Source organism: Hyperolius riggenbachi, chromosome 11 (genome assembly GCF_040937935.1).
Source record: "Hyperolius riggenbachi isolate aHypRig1 chromosome 11, aHypRig1.pri, whole genome shotgun sequence".
Taxonomy (NCBI): Eukaryota; Metazoa; Chordata; class Amphibia; order Anura; family Hyperoliidae; genus Hyperolius; species Hyperolius riggenbachi.
In genome coordinates, this window is record NC_090656.1 from 29812212 (window position 1) to 29833241 (window position 21030).

Below are 21030 nucleotides of genomic sequence, written 5' to 3' on the forward strand. Positions count from 1 at the left end.
GCAGAGCGTTTAGGGAAATCGCTATCAATTTAAAGTGCTACCTAAACGCTCGAATGCAGTGGTCCTCAAACTAGAATGTGGCCCCCTGAGGCTTTTTTTACCGGCCCCCCACACACAAAATGTGTTATAGATGTTCCATCTTTAAATATTGGTGGTCCGCATGTAGATTAAGCCAGAAAGCAGTAATTCGCTGGTTTCTAATCAAATTCCACATCAGGTGACACTGTTGTCCAATTGGAATACAGGTTGCCACCTGGGTATGCTTCACTATCTGGCCCACAAAGACTTCTACATACTTTTGTGTATACTCTGCCCCCCCAGCAGTCTGAAGTATGTTGACCCGGCCCTCGACCCAAAACGTTTGGGGACCCCTGGTCTAATGGGTTCCAGGCCTCAGGGATTTAGAACACAGGTAGGGAAGGTCAACAAGATGCAAATAATTCTCAGTTGATGGAAATAAAGTACTTTTCCGTTAACCGGGCGCATCCACTAGGTGGCGATAAAACTCCACCAGAATTACTTCTTTCCCTACTATCCATGGCGGTCTGGAGGGGGAATAGTAATTAACGCCACCTAGTGGATGTGCCCGGCTAACGGAAAAGTACCGGAAAGAATATATAACAATCTTATGCAAATTTAGGGCATGTTCACCCTACGGAATGCAATAGCCCAGCAATTGAGTTTGCAATTTTGGCAATAACTATTTGCGATTTAGTTCAGGCAGCGAGAAACATATCACAATCACTTTAAGGCCTCCTTTCCACGAACTGTTGAGCTGCTGCTCAGCAAGCAGTTTCCAGACAGCAGTGAGCAGTTATCATGCAGCAACAAGCAGTTACTAGGCAGCAGTGAGCAGTTGAGAGAGTTTGAGAGGCATTTCACTGCCTATCAGCAGTCCATGGAAAGGAGGCCTAAAAATGCTGCAAGCAGCTCGACCTATACAAATCACAATACTGCAGTGAGGAGATTTACATTGAGATAGGTTGTCTCGGTGCTTTGCTGATAACTAGCTGCAAAACAAACAAACAAAAACAAAACAGAAATATGCAGCAGTGTAAACTAGGCCTTATGGAGCTTGAAACCCCACCGATCAAATGCAGCCACTGACGCATTTCATTGGTCCATTTGAACGTTGCATAAAATTAGTATACAGTTTACATCAACTCGGAATGATTCGCATCTCATTGACCATCTCTAGTCATAGGTAGTGGAAGGGGTGGTAGTAGGCATTACATTTACCCCACACAGGTAACCCCAAGGTCACACATATCAGTTTTCCCCATAGAACACATTGGAAAACTCATGCGATTCTGCTAAGGCAAGATCACAGACCAATTTTACCCCCTTCCATGTAGTATGAGAGCCATACTCTACTAAGTCTATTCTATGGAGCTGCACTCCCCATCAGATAAAATCTTTGCAAGATGCTGCACACAAAGATGCTGTACACATTCAAAAGATCATTATCTGCAAAAGATCTGTTCCTGCAAAATGCATTCATAGTCTATGAGATCTGCAGATCATCATACACACCTTGTTTAACAGGCAATCATCTGCAGATCAGATCCACCAGGATGGATTTTCAGATCTGCAGATGATTGCGAGATATGTAGATGAATGTTTGTTAAACAAGGTGTGTATGAGGATCTGCAGATCTCATAGACTATGAATGCATTTTGCAGGAACGGATCTTTGGCAGGAACAGATCTTTTGCAGATACTGATCTTTTGAATGTGTACAGCATCTGTGTGTGCAGCATCTTGCAAAGATTTCTGTCTGATGGGGAGTGCAGCTCCATAGAATAGACTGTGTAGAGTATGGCTCTCATACTACATGGAAGGGGGTAAAATTGATCTGTGATCTTGCCTTCTCCAAAGACTTATCTCAAGTGTGTATGCAGCATTCGTTGCATGTCTTTACCATGCAGAGCACTGTTACATAGAACATGCATCTTCTGCTTAAAGGGAATCTTAAATGAGAGGGCTATAGAGGTTTCCTTTTAAACAATACCAGTTGCCTGAGCTCTTTGGCTGCAGTAGTGGCTGAATCACATGCAGCTAATCCAGTCACACTTCAGTCAGAGCACCTGCTCTGCATGCTTGTTCAGGGGCTGAGGCTACAAGTATTAGAGACACAGGATCAGCAGGAGAGTCAGGCAACTTATTGTAAGAGGAAAAATCCATATCCTTCTCAGTTTAGGTTCAATTGGAAATTACCAAAAAGAATGTGGAAAAAGTGCTTTACATTTTTCACAGTATTTTCTTGCTGGTGGCTTAATCATCATTTTATCGAAAAGGGGTGAGTATATCATCTAGGAGAAAACTTAAAGGACAACTGAAGTGAGAAGAATATGGAGGTGGCCATATTCATTTCCTTTTAAACAATACCGGTTGCCTGGCAGCCTTGCTGATCAGTTTGGCTGCAGTGGTGTCTGAATAACACCAAAAACAAGCATGCAGCTAATCTTGCCAGATCTGACAATGTCAGAAACACCTGATATGCTGCATGCTTGTTCAGGGTCTATAGCTAAAAGTATTAGAGGCAGAGGATTCAGCAGGGCTGCCCAGCAACTGGTATTGTTTAAAAGCTAAAAAAAAGTGAATTGAATAAGGGTCATAGTGTGAGCTTACCCTACAAAGCTGTCGGCAAGATTTGTCCAATCGATTGTACTGTGAGGGGTACTTATCCGTTAGCCGGGCGCATCCGGCAGGTGGCGACAAAACTCCACCAGAGTTACATCTTTCCCTACTATCCATGGCGGCCTGGAGGGGGAATAGTAATTAGCACCACCGGCCGGATGCGCCCGGCTAACAGATAAGTACCCTGTGAGGGACCAGCCTTTATATTAGCACAGGGGTTACTGGTTGGGATATGCAGCTTTGAAAATGGTCCAATAACATTCTACCCCATTTCACTGGTCAGCTTCCAAGCTGCAGACATTTTCATAATCTTGCAACAACTCAGTTATTTGCAGCTTATTGACCATCACCTACTAGTTAATTGTCGATAAGTCAAGCTTGCATGCAAATTGTATGCAGCTTGGAATTGGGTCAATCAAATGCAGCAGGAAGTGCGTTTGACTGGCCGGATTCCAAATCCTACAAATCTGCATTCAATTTGGATACAATCCTCTCAGTCACAACAAAAGGGGCTGTAACAACAGCTAATCCGGAACAGTCATTCATTAGTGTTTAAGGCCCGGTTTACAGTGGCATTCAAAGCAGTCCATTTCAATGGACCGGATCCAAATGGAGATAAACGTTCCTATGTTAATCAATAGGCTCTGTTCATATTGCTCCATCAGGACCGATCCGTTCAGCACATTCCACCGAATGGAACGCACGTTTTGGGAAGGTTACGATGAATCCGGAGCGACGGACGCATCGCATTGACTGTGCGAAAATGGAACGGAGGTTGACAGATTAAAAACTGCTACCCAATAAAAACTGATCCTTTTCACATCCAGTGTGAACCGGGCCTTAGTTGTTGCTGACACCGCTGGACATATTCACTACTTCCTGTGGTAGGGGTGTGGCTAGGGGAGGGGTTAAATCTGTTCCTCAAATAAGCCTTGCACAGTAACAACTATACACATTCTTCCACAACCCCTCCACCTTTTTGTTAATTGATGATGTTTGAAAACCTTTTTGCACCAACTTGCAGCAAGCATTTTTATATAGCCGCCATTTTTCTTTCTTTGCAAGGCAGGCCGGTGTGTGATTTGACATTGTAGAGCTGTGCAGTGTAGTGCAGACAAAGGCAGGCCGGCACATGATTGGACGTTGTAGAGCTGTGCAGTGTTAGTTCAGACAAAGGCAGGCAGGCCGGCATGTAATTGGCCGTTGTAGAGCTGTGTAGTGTTAGCACAGACAAAGGTACACCAGCGTGTGATTGGCCGTAATAGCCCTGTGCAGTGTAGTACAGACAAAGGCAGGTCGGGGTGTGATTGGCCGTAATAAAGCTGTGCAGTGTAGTGCAGAGGCAGGCCAGCATGTGATTGGCCATTGTAGAGCTGTGCAGTGTAGTACAGACAAAGGCAGGCCAGCATGTGATTGGCCATTGTAGAGTTGTGCAGTGTAGTGCAGACAGAGGCAGGCCGGCATGTGATTGGCCATTGTAGAGCGGTGCAGTGTAGTGCAGACAGAGGCAGGCCGGCATGTGATTGGCCGTTGTAGAGCTGTGCAGTGTAGTGTAGTCAGAGGCAATTGGCTGATTGGCTGTTGTAGAGCTGTGCAGTGTAGTGCAGACAGAGGCAGTTGGCTGATTGGCCGTTGTAGAGCTGTGCAGTGTAGTACAGAAAGGCAGGCCAGCATGTGATTGGCCATTGTAGAGCAGTGCAGTGTAGTGCAGACAGAGGCAGGCCGGCATGTGATTGGCCGTTGTAGAGCTGTGCAGTGTAGTGTAGACAGAGGCAGTTGGCTGATTGGCTGTTGTAGAGCTGTGCAGTGTAGTGCAGATACCTTGATAAATGAGACAAAGTATGTTTCTCCCAGACTATTTCTGAATGTTTGCAGCATCTGATTGATGCCCACTTGCGCCCCCCCCCCCCCAGAAAACATTTCAACATACACAACACGTCAGATGAAACAAAGCCTTCCGCGCCAACACACAAGGGAGGCTTCTCTTTGGATTTTATTTAAAGCATCAGATTTCATTCAAAAAGAAAAAAGAAAGAAAGAAGGAAATGAAATGTGTGTGCACACGCCTGTGTGTGTGGCAATGTATCTGTGCATACATATACACACACCCACGTATACATACACATACAAAGGGTTAACTTTTCTCCACTTTTTTTTCTCTTTTTAAACAGAACAGACCTCTGTCTACTGACAAGAAACAGAGTCAACAGGTAACACTGGGGTCAGGGAAAGTGTGCAGAATACAAACACCAAACAACAGGGAATAATACACCTTTTTTACCAGCAAACCCTCTTTCCCCAAATCCCAACATCGGCTTTTGTTGAGAGTGAGCTCCTCGGGGGCGGGGCATGTGCCTGTAACAACAATATGTACAGCACTGCTAAACGCAGGCTATGAAGAGCTGTGTGTCCCACTGGGAAATTAAAAAATATATATATATATATGTCAATAAAATTACATAGCAGTGACAGATCACTGCAGGTAAGAGCTAATTCATCTTAAAAACATTACAGGAAATAAAAGTGGGTGGGGAGTTATCTTTTGGTTAAAGAGCTAAGAGTCACGGAGAATGACAGTGTGTCGGGATGGTCACCTTGTGACCAAATAAGAGAAGGGCATGATGAGAAACGTTATACGGACACAAAAAATAAAATAAAAAATTAATAATAATAATAACATAAACAGTACAAAGGATCTCATCCGTTTCTGAAAACTGTCTTGATTCAATGGCCTCATCTACAAGAAATATAGAAAGTCTGTTCATAATTCATTAAAGTATATATATCTATATATATATTTTTGGAGCCGTGGTTCCCAGATGTGAACGTTATAAAGCATGAAACGCCTCCCCTAAATGTCTCGTCCTTTGGGAAGCAGGTTTTGTTTGTTTTTGTTTTATTTTTTTATCATTTAAAACTCAGTCCTGCAATTTTTGTTTTTTTCCGTGACAGGTTAAGTTAGCAATTACTTAAAAAAAACTGTTACTGAACCCCAAAAAAAGGAAAAAAATAAAATAAAATAAATACATATATACACACATATATACTCCTATCCATATATATGTATATATAAAATTCCAAGACCAGAGTCAGAACACATTGTGAACATTTGACCTGAGAATAACACAATAATTCCATTGGTTTCTTCTTAACAAAGCCTTCGCAGGGTGAGCAGAGAAAGGGCCGTCACCGCCAGGGGACCAAACTCCATAGATGATGGGGGTTGGGATGGACAAAAATGGAGCTGGACCCAGTTCCCTGTGTAAGGGGCCCAGTGTGACAGTAAAAAGGGAAACAGGGCAGTTAGACAGGTGCAGGAATGGAGAAATTCATACTGGGGAAAGGAAGGGGGGGTCCTTTTTTTTTTCTTTTTTTTTTGGTTAGAAGCTTTGGAAATTGCAGTATTTTTGTTTGTGAAATTGGTTTTTGTTATTTATCTTTTATTATTTAAAATTCATATTTATTATTAATTTGTCATCATCGTCCATCTCCGAAGTCTACAATCGTAAAGAACCCACTCCCACAGCAGTTCGAGAGCCGTCCTCATGACAGCCTGGGTTCTCAGAAGCGCCCACTGGACTTCCCGCCCTGTCCGACTTTTGGCTGAGGTCCGAATCAGACTCCTCAGAGAAACCGTCCGTTGGAAAAGAGGTCGCAACCCCTGAGGTGCTGCACGGACTTGAGGTAACTGTTGAGGATGAGGAGAGCGTGGGGAGAGGAGGCGGTTTTCTGGGTGTACTGTGAGACCAGGATTTGGTGGAGGCATGGGGAGAAGCAGAGGAGGAAGGGGGAGACAGGCTGGCTTTGGAGTCAGCAGCAGACTGAGAGGTAGATGCGGTGTCAGGATTGGGGAAGCAGGCAGAGTGAGGTAATAAACTAGGGTGCTCTTTGGCATTTCTTGCTGTTCTTTTGATTGTTCTGTGTTTGTGCAAGGGTGACTCCAGGTGTTGACGCAATGCGTCGACCCCACACAGCGTGGCCTCACACCCTAGGCAGCGGTAAGAGCCGTTGCAGTCGCCAGTGGGGGCACACATCACCAGTTCTTGCAGGTTCACCACAGATTGGCCAAAGAAGCAGAGGGACTTCACGTGGCTGATAGCGGCCTCCTCGCTGCTGAAGCTCAGCTCACACTTCCGGCAGACCAACTTGTACTGCACCTTTGGGACAATTAAGGGATCCAAGAGACAGTCTGTACCTTGGATTTCCGCTTCTTGCAGTTCTGAGGGTTTGCTGGAGTGTGATACCTCAAGGGCCATGGGATTCTTCTCTTCCAGCTTAGGGGAGTCTTTGGCAGGGTCTTTGTCTGAAGGGGTAACAATGGAAGGAGTTGGGGTTTGGCTTGCTTTGGGTTGTTGCTGCTGCAGTCTATGATGATGATGGTGGTGATGGTGGTGGTGTTGTTGCTGCTGCTGCTGTTGCTGTTTTTGCTGCATTTGGAGTTGCCGCTGCTGCTGCTGAAGGGCTTCCTGTAGGCTCTGCTGGTACTGCTGATACTGCTGAAGTAGAGAACCTTGAGAAAGGCCCATCAAAGCTTGGGAGATAGCAGGATTGTACGGGAACAGGCTTTCCATCCCGTACATTGGCTGCAAGTAACCACCTGGCAAGGTCCCAGGAATCTGAGCACCATAGTAGGGAGAGAAGCCTGGGACAAAGTAAGGAAGGAACTGGCTGGTAAGAAGGGCAGACGGATCCGATGTCAAAGCTGCTTGCAAAGCCTGCAGCTGCGAGGAGTCTACCACATACTCCATGCCTGGCATTGAGCTGGACGTTGATGCTGCAGTCTCCCCTTTCTCTTTTTTGAGCACAGGTGGTGGATCTACCTTGCCTTTCCCCCTTTCCTTCTCTTTCACCTTCTCACTCTCTTTTTCCTTCGGCAACTCTTGGGATTGGGTTGCGGGTGATGGGTGAGTCTGTGATGGATTAGCAGTAGGGCTCAGCGATTTGGGTGGTTGCTTATTTGGTTGTCCAGAAGTAGGGAGACCGGGGGAAGGAACGGTGGTGTTAGACACTCCCATCACATTGGATTTTGGGGAACTTAAAGCTAAAAAAAAAAAAAGAACCAGAAAGAAGAAAAGAATTACAAAGATTGAAGAGGATGCAGATTTATCATCTCAACAATACAGCATGTGTAACGTATGGAATCTAAGCTTTCTGCAATCTAGATTATATACAGTAGATATCCACTGGCCTTCTAGAACTATGCTCATAGAGGAATATGGTCCTCCTATTCGCATGTCTGCAACGATGGGGCAACTTGAACTGGGTGATCCAGACCTTGGTCATGAGAACTGGTAACAGTTTTATGTTCTCGCCTTTCCACACCGCATGCACTTCAATCGATTTTTCAAAGTGCATGCATTTTGCTGATCGCAAGGGCGCCATGATTAATATAGTAATCACTGTGCCCTATACCCAGCAGTGATCATTTTACACCAAATCGCAAACGTGGCGACTGTTGCATTTTTTATTGGGTTAAATGAATGGAAACACATGCAAATCACATAGCAAATGCAATTTGCTTTGTGATCTCCCATTCAAATAAACTTCCCACAGCCTTTGTTTTTTGTTTTTCTCATTGGGGGATCGTAATCCTGTGCACCGATTGCACCTATAATCGTGTCCAAATACACGCTCGTAAATTAGTGAAACTTGTGATCACATTGCACTGCGATTTTTAATTTTTTTTTGGAGTGGAAGCGCCATTAGTACAATTTCTAGAAAGTACAGATTTTTTGTTTGTTTTGGGACCACCAACAGTTTCTACAGAAGGAAATTGCAATTAACATTGCCATGTGGGCAAGAACCAGCAACCATAATGCGTAATGCATTCAGGAGAGGGGATGAAATACGCAGATCATTCCTTAAGACCCATACTTCTAATACTTCTAACTTAGTTTGCAGGAAGTGGTTTCAGCCTGCTGTGGCCTTCATCAGTGCAAGCTGTAGATTGGATAGAACTATGCCAAGGGATTTAGTGAGTGATGTTACTGAGCAGTAACAACAACATGAACCAGAAGGGTATTTTGTAATGTGCATAAAGAAACCTAAGGCCTGGAACCCACTACTAAATGCTATCGCTAATCGCAATCGCAAGAATTTTGTATGAGCAGTTTGTAAGCGATTTCATGAGCAGTTTGTAAGCGATTTCATGAGCAGTTTGTAAGCGATTTCATGAGCAGTTTGTAAGCGATTTCATGAGCAGTTTGTAAGCGATTTCATGAGCAGTTTGTAAGCGATTTCATGAGCGTTTTAGGGAGCGATTTTAGAAAGTGTAAACAATTTGCCAGCAGTTGTGTAGCGATTAGCGTTTTAAAGTCCGATTGGTCTTTTCATTTATTTTTAATTTTGTTATAGTGTACATTAACTTTAAAACGCTACCAAAATCGCTCCGTGCAAGTATTGATGAGTGATTATATACTTTACATGGAAGCGCTAACAAAATGCTGCATGTCCTGCGCTTGCGATTTTGGGAAATCGCTAGCGTTTTTGGAAATCACTAGCATTTTCAAGCGCTCCCTAAATGCTCTGAAAAGCGCTCGTGGGTTCCAGCCCTCAATGAGCCTAGCAAAATGCTAAGTACAACTGCGAACTGTCTTGTAGTGATGCATTGTGGGTATTACTTCCAGCACATAAGGATGTGATATTTGCAAACTCCTGTTTAGAAGGCAAAATTAGACAATAAAATGTGGGACCTTTTTCATTAGAGGAGCTTCAAGATCTCTTTTCTGCCCAGCCAAGAAACCCCGGAGGTTATGGGTAACTGCATACTCTACAAACTTCTACACATTCATAACTTTGCAATTGGTTCCCTGAAGCCATCTAAACACAACCATGCCGATGGCCAATGACACACTTATCATTTTAGACACTCAAGAGGACTCTCTCAGATGCTTAAAGCAAACCGGAAATGAAAATAAACTTATGATATAATGAATTGTATGTGTAGTACAGCTAACAAATAGAACTTTAGTAGCAAAGGAAAAAAAAAAAAAAAAGAGTCTCAAACTGATGTCCAGTAAAGTGAAAAGTTAAAAAAAAGTAAAAAAAATTGCTGACTGTTTACTAACAACTCTTTTCATGAACGATTGGAAATTATCATTTGGGACCACAAATGGTCAAAACTCTCCCAACCAAACCGATTCAGATGAATGAAATCGATCCGAAAATTGGATCCATTTCATTAATCTGATTGGTTAAAAGATATTTTTCCCTTAGTGGTCCCAAACAATCATTTCCAATTGTTCATGCAAAGAATCGTTCGTAAACGATCATTCAGCAAATTGTATCATTAGTGGCCACCTTATATGAGACTCATCTTTGCTACTAATGTTCATTCGTTATCCGTACTACACATACAATTCATCATACGTTTACGTTAGAGTCAGGTTTGCTTCAAATCTGAACGTTGTCAGACATCTGTCTCTGGTCAGTAAGGCCTGGAACCCACTACAAGTCGCAAATGACAATCGCTGGCGTTTTGAATTAGCGATTCGTAAGCAATTTTATGAGCATTTTCCAGCGATTTTGGTAAGTGTAGGCTTTTTGCAAGAGATTGTGATTAGTCATTTTAATACTGATTGGACATTTCAAGTTATTTTTTTTTTCGTTACAGTTTGCAGTCATTCAAAATCGCACACAAATCGCTGTGTATCAATACTTTACATTGGAGCGCAAACGCTCTCAAAATGCTGCATATCCTGCGATTGTAATTTGCCCAATTACAATCGCTCCAGTGGAATATGTCCCATCCATTTACATTGGCAGAGTGTTAAGGGAAATTGCTAGCGATTTAAAGGAATATTGTAGGGGGGGTCAGGGGAAAATGAGTTGAACTTACCCGGGGCTTCTAATGGTCCCCCGCAGGCATACTGTGCCCGCCCAGCCACTCACCGATGCTCCGGCCCCGCCTCTGGTTCACTTCTGCAATTTCAGACTTTAAAGTCTAACAACCACTGCGCCTGGGTTGCCGTGTCCTCGCTCCTACTGATGTCACCAGGAGTGTACTGCGCAGTCCCAGTATGGTCTGTGCCTGCACAGTACACTTCTGGTGATGTCAGTGGGAGCGAGGACACAACAACGCAGGCGCAGTGGTTTTCAGACTTTAAAGTTTGAAATTCTAGCAGTGAACCAGAGGCGGGGCCGGAGCATCGGTGATTGGCTGCACGGGCACAGGATGTCTGCGGGGGACCATTAGAAGCCCCGGGTAAGTTCAACTCATTTTCCCCCGACCCCTCTACAGTATTCCTTTAAAGCGATCCCTAAACGCTCAAAAAAAACTCTAGTGGATTCCAGCCCTAATGGATCAGTAAAAAGGAGAATTTCAGTGTCACAACGCTGGACATTAATTATGAACATTTTGAATTGATACCCATTTAATTATCTAAATGTTATGAGCAGAAGCTGGTCTGAGTACTGTTCAAACTCCAGGGCAGGTTCATTAAAGCAAAACAGAAAAAAGTTGTGCAGTGAGAAATTTGCATAATATAAACATCTCAAAAAATTGCATCTCATACACCATCCAAATGCTGGGAATACACAATGAGATTTTTCAGCAAATTTGCTGTACAATCGATTTTCCGATCATTTTTCTAATCCATTTCCATTAACTTCTATGCGAAATCGATCAGAAAAACGATCAAAAATAAGATCGGACCTGTCGGAAATTATCTATGGAACCATCTATCTGCCAAAAAATCTCATGGTGTACTCCCAGCTTTGGCTTTGCTAAAGCTACCCCATTATCTATAGTTGGGATTGTGAATAATACTGGAGATGCTTAGAGACAAGATGACGGCCACCTGATAGAGAACAGAATGGCCGGTGTCTGTCTGGGAGAAGTGGGGTACCATTATTCTGTGTGGCAGAACCTGTGGAAATTCCTTCTGGAAGTGTGTATAAGGGGTGTTGAAAATTAACTGCATTCACTGACATAAGAGCAGAAAGATTTGAATCGGGATGATGCCATTTCTTTGCTAACTTTAAAAGGACAACTGAAGTGCGAAGAATATGGAGTTGGCCATATATATTTTCTGTTAAACAAAACCAGTTGTCTGGCAGCCCTGCTGGTCTATTTGGCTGCAGTAGTGCCTGAATCACACCAGAAACAAGCATGCAGATAATGATGTCAGATCGGACATGCTGTATGCTTTTCAGGGTGTATGGCTAGGAAATAACGGCAGCCTCCATATAACTCTCACTTCAGTTGTCCTTTAAAGTGAACCCGAGGTGAGAATGATATGGAGGCTGCCATATTTATTTCCTTTTAAACAATTCTAGTTGCCTGGCTGTCCTGCTGATCTATTTGGCTGCAGTAGTGAACTGAATTACACCAGAAACAAGCATGCAGCTAATCTGGTCAGTTCTGACAATATTGTCAGAAACCTATAACCTGCTGCATGCTTGTTCAGGGTCTATGGATGAAAGTATTAGAGGCAGAGGACCAGCAGAGCAGCCAGGCAACTGGTATTGCTTAAAAGGAAATAAATATGGCAGCCTCCATATTATTCTGGTTCACACTGGGGTGCTTTTGGGGAGCGTTTCAGCATTTTGCTGATCGCCGACTGTTTTTAATCTTTCTCTCCAGTTCTCTAGAATGAGAATGGCAAATCGCAATCTCTGAAAAACTGCCAATATTTCACAATGCAAAACTGATTTGTGATCCCAGTGCGAACCAGGCCTAACCGTGTCCGTTTTCAGTATATAGCGAGTACCTTCTTCAGGATCTTATCCGGTGTATACCCTTTCTGATCTAGCTTAACAGAGTAACCAAGCAGCTCAGGGTGACCCAAACTACTAGGAATGTATAGGGGGATAAAAGGGACCAAAAAGCCCTCCTACTAAAAAAAAGCAAAGCATGGTGTAATTTGCCTTATTAAAACAGAAGGAAATCTGCAATAATTCAGCTATAAGTGAACATTTGTGGTTACCCACAATGCACTACTACTGAATATGCAAATTATCTCTTTATGCCCTTGGTAAGCCAAGCAAGCATCCAGAACCGCTGGTGTATTGCAAGCCTATAGCTTTAAATTTTACACAGCCACAATATCCCCACATGTAGACAGCCTGTTTCGCACTTTTGGTCCTCATCAGTACATGGCAGGGATTGATAGGGCTGTATGGGATAGGGCTTGGACCAGTACAACAAAGTAACCAAGCAGCTCAGTGTGACCCAAACCACTAGGAACGTATAGGGGGATAAAAGGGACCAAAAAGCCCTCCTACTAAAAAAAGCCAAAGCTTGGTGTAATTTTCCTTCTTAGCTTAGGGACGCTATATTCAAAGGGAACCTGAGGTAAGAGTGATATGGAGGCTTCTGTGTTTATTTCCTTTTAAACAACGTGATCTGTCTGGCTGTGCATCTCATACTTCTAGCTAAACACCCTCAACAAGCATGCAGATCAGGTGCTCCGACTCAAGTGATTAGCCACATGCTTGTTTCAGGGTTTTTATTCTGACATGATTTCTGAATATAAATAGGACTGCAAGGCAACTGGTATTGTTCAAAAGCAAATAATATGGCAGCCTCCAGATCCCTCTCACCTCGGGTTCATTTTAATGTGTGGTGGAATTTGGTGGAATCTGTCATTATTTAAAATAGGGTAGTGTTCATAGGCGATGCTAGACTATTATGACTAATAGAACACGATGAGCAATCAGACATCTGACGCCGTGGCATTACTCAGCGCTTCCTATACTAGATCTAGGTTTGTAGTTTTTTTTTTTTAAGGGAACTTAAAGTGAGAGGCATATGGAGGATGCCATATTTATTTCCTATTAAACAATGCATATTGCCTGGCTGTCCAGCTGATCCTCTGCCTTTCCTGATCCTCTGCCTTTAACCTTCCTAGCGTTATTAATTCCGGATTCAGGGTCTAAAAACGTTGACTTTTTTTTACAAGCTTTTAGGGCCCATTCACACTAGAAGCACTTTTCTGAGCGTTTTGCGATTGATTAGCGTATTTTAAAATTGCTCCCATTCACTTTCATAAGAATTGAGGTAAAAATTGTGGAAAAATCACGGCGATTTCGCGATCGCATACGTGAAAATCGCTGCGATTTTTACTGCGATACAAATGAAAGTTTTTAAAAACCCAAATCAATCGCAAAACGCTCAGAAAAGTGCTTCTGGTGTGAATAGGCCCTTAGACCCTAAAAACAGGCAAAAAAACATACCGCAGAGACCTGCAGCCGCCCCTGCATATAACTAACTCAGGCTCGGATTACTGCTCTGAGCTGCGGATTTCTGTCCCGAGCCTGACTTGGGATTACCGCTAAGGAGGTTAATATTTTTAGCCATAGACCCTGAACAAGCATGCAGATCAGGTCTTCTGACTGAAGTCTGACTAGATTAGCTGCATGCTTGTTTCAGGTATGATTCAGCCACTTCTGCAGCCAAATAGATCGGCAGGATAGCCAGGCAACTGGTATTGCTTAAAAGGAAGTAAATATGGAAGCCTCGCTGAGTATTTTGCATAGGGAAGGAGGCATTCATGGAGGGGAGTGAGCCCCCTTTATAACATAAGGAGCCCGTAGGCACGTGCCTACATTGCCTTACTGTAAATCCAGCCCTGATAGATAGATATTTTTTTATTTCTTTTTTTCTGGTCTCTTAACTGGACATTGAGAAGACCTATTGATGGTAGAGCAGATACTACGTTTAGAGATTAAATCAGAGGCATTAAAAAAAATACCCTGAATTCCCACACTATTCACAAATCCATGTAACAACATTTGGAATCCCATCAGGTCTGCATTAGCCTAACACCCGTGCAATCCCCAGAGCGATTATTAGGTGCCCACCTGTGTTAGCGGGAGTGAATCCTGGCAAAGACGGGCTGCTGAGACCAGGCAGCAGTACTGGAGGGATGCCCTGGAGAGAGGAGTAGGATGCTGGGAGGTTGAGCGCCTGCAAGGAAGGGTTGTCAAACACACCCTGCTGTTGAGGCGTCAGACCTAAAACCTCATTGGCTTTTTTAATACGATCCAACTCTTGTTGAGCCATTAGCTGACGAACAGTGGCCGGATCAAAGTATTCCTTCTCCTTGTCTAACTGGCTTCCTATAGTGTCCTTAACTTTGGAGATATGCTGCAGGGAGAAGATATGATCCCTCACAGATAAACGTGCGCTGTATTTAACGCCACACAAAGTGCACTCTGTTTTGGGTCCCTCATAATTGGTTTGGTTAATTCCGAAGTGCTTGGCCATGTTGAGTTTAGCCTTTTTTTCCTTTGCCCGGGCATTTTGAAACCAGACTTGGACAACTCTCTTTGGCAGTCCAATGTCATTGCCCAGAACTTCACACTCCAGCATGGTGGGTGTCCTGTAATCATTAAAGCAAGATTTGAGGAGTTTCAACTGAAGGTTTGTCATTTGCGTTCTAAAACGCTTTAGGCCTGGGCGGTCTCCACTATCTCCTGACTTTCCTGCTGAGCCACTTGTTCCTGGGCTAGGAGAGCAAGGGTCTGCTAGGCTGGAAGTTTCACTATAATCAACAATGGCTTCATTGTCATAGTCTCTACTGTAATAACTTGGGGCAGGACTGACTAAACCAGAAGACAACTGGTCCTCATATTCAGACACTGTCATCATGGCAGACTTTGGCAAGCCTTCACTGGTTAATGATCCAGATTTGGTTTCAGCTAGGGTACCCGTGGTACTATCATTATCAGCATTTCCTTCATCTCCTGTTGTAGTGTCTGTTATAGCAGTATTCACGGAGGAACAGTCATCATTGTCCAACTTCGCCTGTTCAAAGCTCAGATTGACAGAAGACATTGAGGGAGTTTCATAGTCTTCCATCCCTTCGACTTTAATAGAAGATGGACTGAGCAAAGTGCGAGGAGAGAGATCCATAGATTTGCTCACCGGAGAGAGGGAAATGCAATGATGCCCATCACTGCTACTCTGTGGTAGGTTGTGAAAGGAAGTGTTGTCGAAAAGGTCAGCCTTCAAAGTGCCATCACAGTCAACAAGCATTGCAGATATACTCATATTATAGCCAGCTCTCTTTGCCTCGTGCCAGTGGCGAGATCGTATATGAGCTTCTAAAGCAGTCTTTGCCTTAAACAAAGCTCTACAAAATGGGCAACGTCTATGAGCTTGGGCTGGACCAACCGCTCTAAACTGACCCTTTCTCTCCCTTGCACGTGTGTTTTGAAACCAAACTTGAACCACTCGTTTCTTAAGGCCCACTTCGTGGGCAATATGATCTAGCATTTTCCGCGTTGGGTTGGAATCTAGCAGATATTTCTGGTACAATATCTCCAGCTGTTCTGGTGTGATGGTGGTTCTCAGACGTTTGTCCCTTTGGGGTTCATCCCCACCAGTCCCACTGTCATTTTCCCCAGGGCTTGTGCTAGCCTTTTCTTCTAGCTTCCGTTTCAAGGTGTTCATTGCTGAGGATGGTGTGGAGGGAGAAATAGCGGAGCCAGTTGGTATTTGAGAAAGTCCTCCAGAAAGTAGCTGGCTTGTGAGGAGTGGATTACTTGGGTCAAAAAGCATGAAGGACATATCCATTGGTCTATCTAAAAACTGGGGGTGGATAAACTGATTTTGAGCACTCAGAAAGTGTAGTTGTTGGTGTTCCTGCCAATGTTCAAAAGATGGAAAAGCCAGCTTGCACTGATCACACTGATAGGGAATTAACTGAGTGGGCAAATTGGCTAACTGCTGGGGAGTTGAGGAATGAAGAGGCTTCATTGAATGGTGGGAAAGTTGAGTTGCATTGGGACTTGACTGAATCATGGAACAGTGGGAAGCTTGCGATTGTGGCTGTGATGTTGGAGATGAAATTGATGAAAGCTTCTGTGGTGTGGCAGTGGCTTTTTGATCCAGTTGATCCTGCGGCAGAGGTTGGGATTGTGTGGTTTGAGGCTGCTGTGGCTCTTGTTTTGGCTGCAGTGACTGCTCTTGTGTTTGGTTTTGCTGTGTCCTTGGAACTTCTTGCTTTGGTTTTTCATCACTGCTTGCCTCTGATTTAGAGCTACAAATCACAGATTCTTCCAGGTCTGCCATATGCTGCAGGAAAGTAGTGTTATTGGCGTTCGTGGATGTTGATGCTGCGCTAAATGTCTGATAGGGCATGGGGGTGCTACACGTTGAACTTGAAGGTGTCAGCATATCTGTGGCATCCATAGAGTCTTCATTTTGGCTATCGTCTTGCAGGTCTTCATCCTCATCTTTGTAGCACAGCTTTTTCTGGTGCTTTATAAGGTCAAAGATCCTCTGAAAGACCAAGCTGCACTTTTTGCACTGATAGTTTAAGTTGCTTGTACGAATGTACCGGTCATTTGACAGTTCACGCCGCTCCCCTTCCTTGCCATCTCCTTGGTTTTCATAGTTCTTTCTTGCTTTCTGACGAGCATTCTGGAACCAGACCACAATAACACGTGTAGAGAGGTTTAGAAGGTTGGAAAGCTGTTCAAACTCATCATCCTTCGGATAAGCATTGGCATCAAAAAAGTCTTGAAGAACTCTGAGCTGGTAATCTGTAAATCGTGTTCTGGAAGACCTCTTGCTTCCCCAATATTCATGTTTTGGCTCAGGTGATGGAGGTCTGGAATCCATTCTCAAATCTTCCAAGCTAGTAATGGGAGGGTTATTAAAGTTATAAGGAGAATCTTTATTTCTTTGACGTTCCTTAAAAAGGGTGTTCCTAAACCAGTGCTTTATGACTTTCTGGGGCAATCCAGATTTATCTGCCATTTCTTTGATCTGTTCCTCACTTGGGGAATTATTGATGTCAAAATACTGCCGTAGCACTCTTAGTTGATCATCGGTGATCCTGGTGCGTGGCCGTTTGTTCTGCTGTTGTAGCAGACTGGGGTTTAGTTGATGCTGATACAGTTGAGCTAAGTCTGCAGAGAGAGAATCCACTGATGCCAGCTGAGGGGGCAGCTGTGCTTGCATTGTTTGCAATGACATGGGTTGCATCATGAGGGGTGGGAAAATGGGCAACTCCATTGGCATGGAAAGCTGAGCCAGTGATACTGATGATTGTGCAGGTGAAATGCTAGGTGGGGTGATTGGTGGAGCAGTAGTAGGAACAGTTGGTGTTATGGCTGGCTGAGGGGTGGCTGGAGGAGGTGGTGGAGGAGGCGGGGGTGGTGGAGGTGGTGGCGGAGGTGCCTCTGGCGTTTGGGGTCTCAATGGATACAATTTATCGTACTGGTCTCTGTATTGTTTTGCAAACTGCTCAAGTTGTTTAAATGGCAAGTAGTGTTGATGGACATGTTCCTGGTGGCTCTTTAAGATAAGGATATTGGAGAACAGCTTTCCACACGAGTTACATTCCAGCTTCTCCAAGGTGTCAGGCTGTTCACTCTTCACCATCTTCTTCTGAACTTTTTGCTTGTTTTCATTGTACTGAATCACAAGTTCGAAGCCAAAGTTCTCAAGCAAAGCCTTAGTGGCGTTACCTCGAGCATCGGACGCAATGCGAGGTGGAAGAAGACTGCTGTCAGAGCTGGAACTAGTCGTAGGTTCTTTCCTTTCTTTACACTTTACAGCATCGGACAATGGCTCATTTACTGGAGTGGCCTCCTCAGGTCTTTCAGGAATGTCCTTTTCTTTCTTTAGTTCTTTGAAGTTGTCCTTCATGGGTTTAGTTTTTTGTTCTGGTAGTTGGAGGAGAGTGGAATGCGGTTCTGACATACAGATCTGACTTTGTGGCTGCTGCAGAAGATGTTGGTGATGAGGGTATGTCTGCTGGGAAAGCTGAAGTGGGCCTTTTAGGTCTTCTAGTAACCCAGAACTGCTGCCAGTTAAAGTAAACGTTCCACTGGTCAACGGCAAACTGACCTCTGGGTGCAGCTGAAAGTCAGTACTTGGAATATAGAATGGGAAAAGGAGATGCTGTTGTTGCTGGAGCTGTAGTAGTGTCTCTGTAGTCATAGGAAAGTGAGGAAGCAAAGTAGGGTTGAGCAACTGAGACTGGAGGATGGCTGCTTGCTGCTGAAACTCCTGCTGCAACTGGGCTTGGACTTGTGCCTGGGCCTGGGCTAACGTTTGCGCCTGCTGCTGTTGCTGCTGCTGCTGTTGTTGGTGCTGCTGCTGTTGTCGGGAAGCTATCATGTCTGCTAATTTCTTACGGTTAACTTCTTTATGCTCTGTGGGGCCGGCTGCACCAGCATTGATGACGTTGCTTGTGCCAGCATTAGCAACAGGTTCAATGGCCATTTGGTTCACAAGACTGGAGCTCACCGTAGCTGTTGCTGTGGTTGTGCTGGCAGAAGTGGTGGTGACGTTACAACTGATAGGATTAGAGGTTGTTGTGGAGGTTGTAGATGGGCAAGTACTACTGGCACTAACTGCATTGGTGCTACCACTTGCAGCTTCCAGCTTTGCTGCACGGGCCTTGGTTTGATGTAAAACAGATCTCATGTGGATTTCCAACGTGGAGCTCTGACTGTAGGCAACACTGCAAGTGTTGCATTTGAATGGTTTATTATCTGGACTGCTGGTGGGCTCAGGTTGCCCACTCGTTGATTCTTGCAAGGCTCTCTTCAGTTTATGCAGATGGGACACAGAATTATAATGCACCAGTAGTATGTTCTTTTGTGTGAATGACTCTTTGCATACTGTACACTTGTAGGGTCGGGAGGGATCCAAAAACTTTTCCAGGGTAAAATTTGGGCCCTTACGAAAAGGAAGCGCTCGCTTGGGTTCAGAACCAGAGTCTTCTTGCACTGAGCCTGAATCACTTCCTGTGGGACTTTGCTTGTCTTCCAAGTCACTCTCATCTTCTTTGTCATCATCCACCAGCATGCTTTGGTCGTCAGACATTGCTGTGTCCCCCAAGTTTGTAAGGTCTCCATTGACCAGAAGGCCACTGTACAGCTGCTGGATGTCAGACTCGCTCAGCTCCAGGTGACTGGTCTCCAGGTGCTTCTTAAGGGCTTGGAACGTCCGGAAACTCCTCTGGCAAAGACAGCACATGGTGGCAGCACGGATCACGTGATACTGCGAATGCAGCTGAAGTTTCTCGATGGTTTTGAAGGCCAGGCTGCACTGGTTGCATCGGTACTTGTAGACATGGCGGTCTGAGACTGGCAATTGAGGCCGCTTGTTGTGAATCTCGTTGAAATGCGTTTGCAGAGAGGCGGAGGTCTTGAACACTTGATTACAACCTTTCTTCCAGCACAAAAACCCAGAGTCTTCTCTTGTAGAATTGTGGTCACTTGGGGGTGCTTTCTGCTCTGTGCTCGGCTCTGTAGCCTCAGGGACTGACGGACACTTTGATGTTGCTTCTGTGGACTCTATTGAAGAAGCAAAAGAAAAAAAAACTATTAGGACAGAGCATTTTCGTGGGTTTTGGCTTTTACAGAAAATAGAGAAATCTGCATAATACGTCTTCAACTCCTATCTCTTCAAACTACTTCTAATTTTGACAGACTGTTGAGTTCTTAATTTCATACTGGTCATTGAAGCCACATATCAAGGTCAACAAAAAAGTGTGGAAAGCTGGGTAAATTACTCTTAAAGCAGACCCGAACTCTTGCAGAGCACACAATGAAAAGTCTTTATTCCACTTATAGTTGCTGAAGAAATTCACTGCTCTGTGTTAAGTGTTTTGTTTAGGCAGATCAACTTGTCTAATTAGGTCTTAGCAGCTGTGAATAGACTGCAGAAGCTCAACCTAGGCAGCTCTCCTCATACAGTAAACACTGAGGCTTAACCCTTTCAGTGCTCCCTGCAAAATGAAACCAAATTAAAACCTCAGGTTTTCTTTTAGGATTTCTATTAATTGTAATAAACACTCCCCCCCCCCCCCCCCCATAAAATGTATCATGCTGTGGGTAATATTTTAGAGCAGAGAGGAAGTTTTGAATTTAGTTCCACTTTAAGTCCCCAAAAGTCTCAATTTGATGCGTCGAAGGAATATTCTCTCACTTTCACATTTCTAGCTTAATAAGGGACAATGAGGGTGTGTGTGTGTGTGTGTGTGTGTGTGTGTGTGTGTGTGTGTGTGTGTGTGTGTGTGTGTGTGTGTGTGTGGGGGGGGGGGTAGTCCTGATTGAGCGCTACGGGAGGCAAGTGACATTCCTTATTTCAGCCAAGTGATGTCTAAGAAGCAAAGGCTGGATATTATTTCACCACAAAATAGATATGACCATGTAAAGAGGACCTGTAACCTACCTGAGGTCTTCTCTGCAGGTTCGGGAGCTGGAGCAGACTTCTCTCGTTCCGGTGAGTTGACAGGCAGGAACATGCTGCTCGGCATCAGGGTCTCCGGAGAAGTTACCTGCAGATGAGGAACAAGAAGAAGAAGAGATTGAGAAAAGATTCAGCCACCATCCATGCCTCACCCCACAGATCGCTGAGAGTGTCCACAGCTGCTCAACAAGCCCCTCATCACCCAGGAGGAGGCCTGCTCTAATTATCACTACA

At 44.3% G+C, this 21030-nt stretch overlaps 1 protein-coding gene across 13 annotated transcripts in view; it reads right to left on the reverse strand.

Moving 5' to 3' along the window:
- Positions 1-4577: 4577 nt before the first annotated feature.
- ZFHX3 (zinc finger homeobox 3) overlaps positions 4578-21030 on the reverse strand; it is a 1434500-nt gene continuing 1418047 nt past the window's right edge. For all 13 annotated transcript variants that reach the window (XM_068259585.1, XM_068259586.1, XM_068259596.1 and 10 more), the window contains 3 exons: positions 20779-20884; positions 14442-19898; positions 4578-7680 (listed from right to left, as the gene is read on the reverse strand). In XM_068259585.1, coding sequence (XP_068115686.1) covers positions 6137-7680; positions 14442-19898; positions 20779-20884 — 7107 coding nt within the window. In that variant the 3' untranslated portion in view covers positions 4578-6136. The remainder of the gene's footprint in view (positions 7681-14441; positions 19899-20778; positions 20885-21030) is intronic.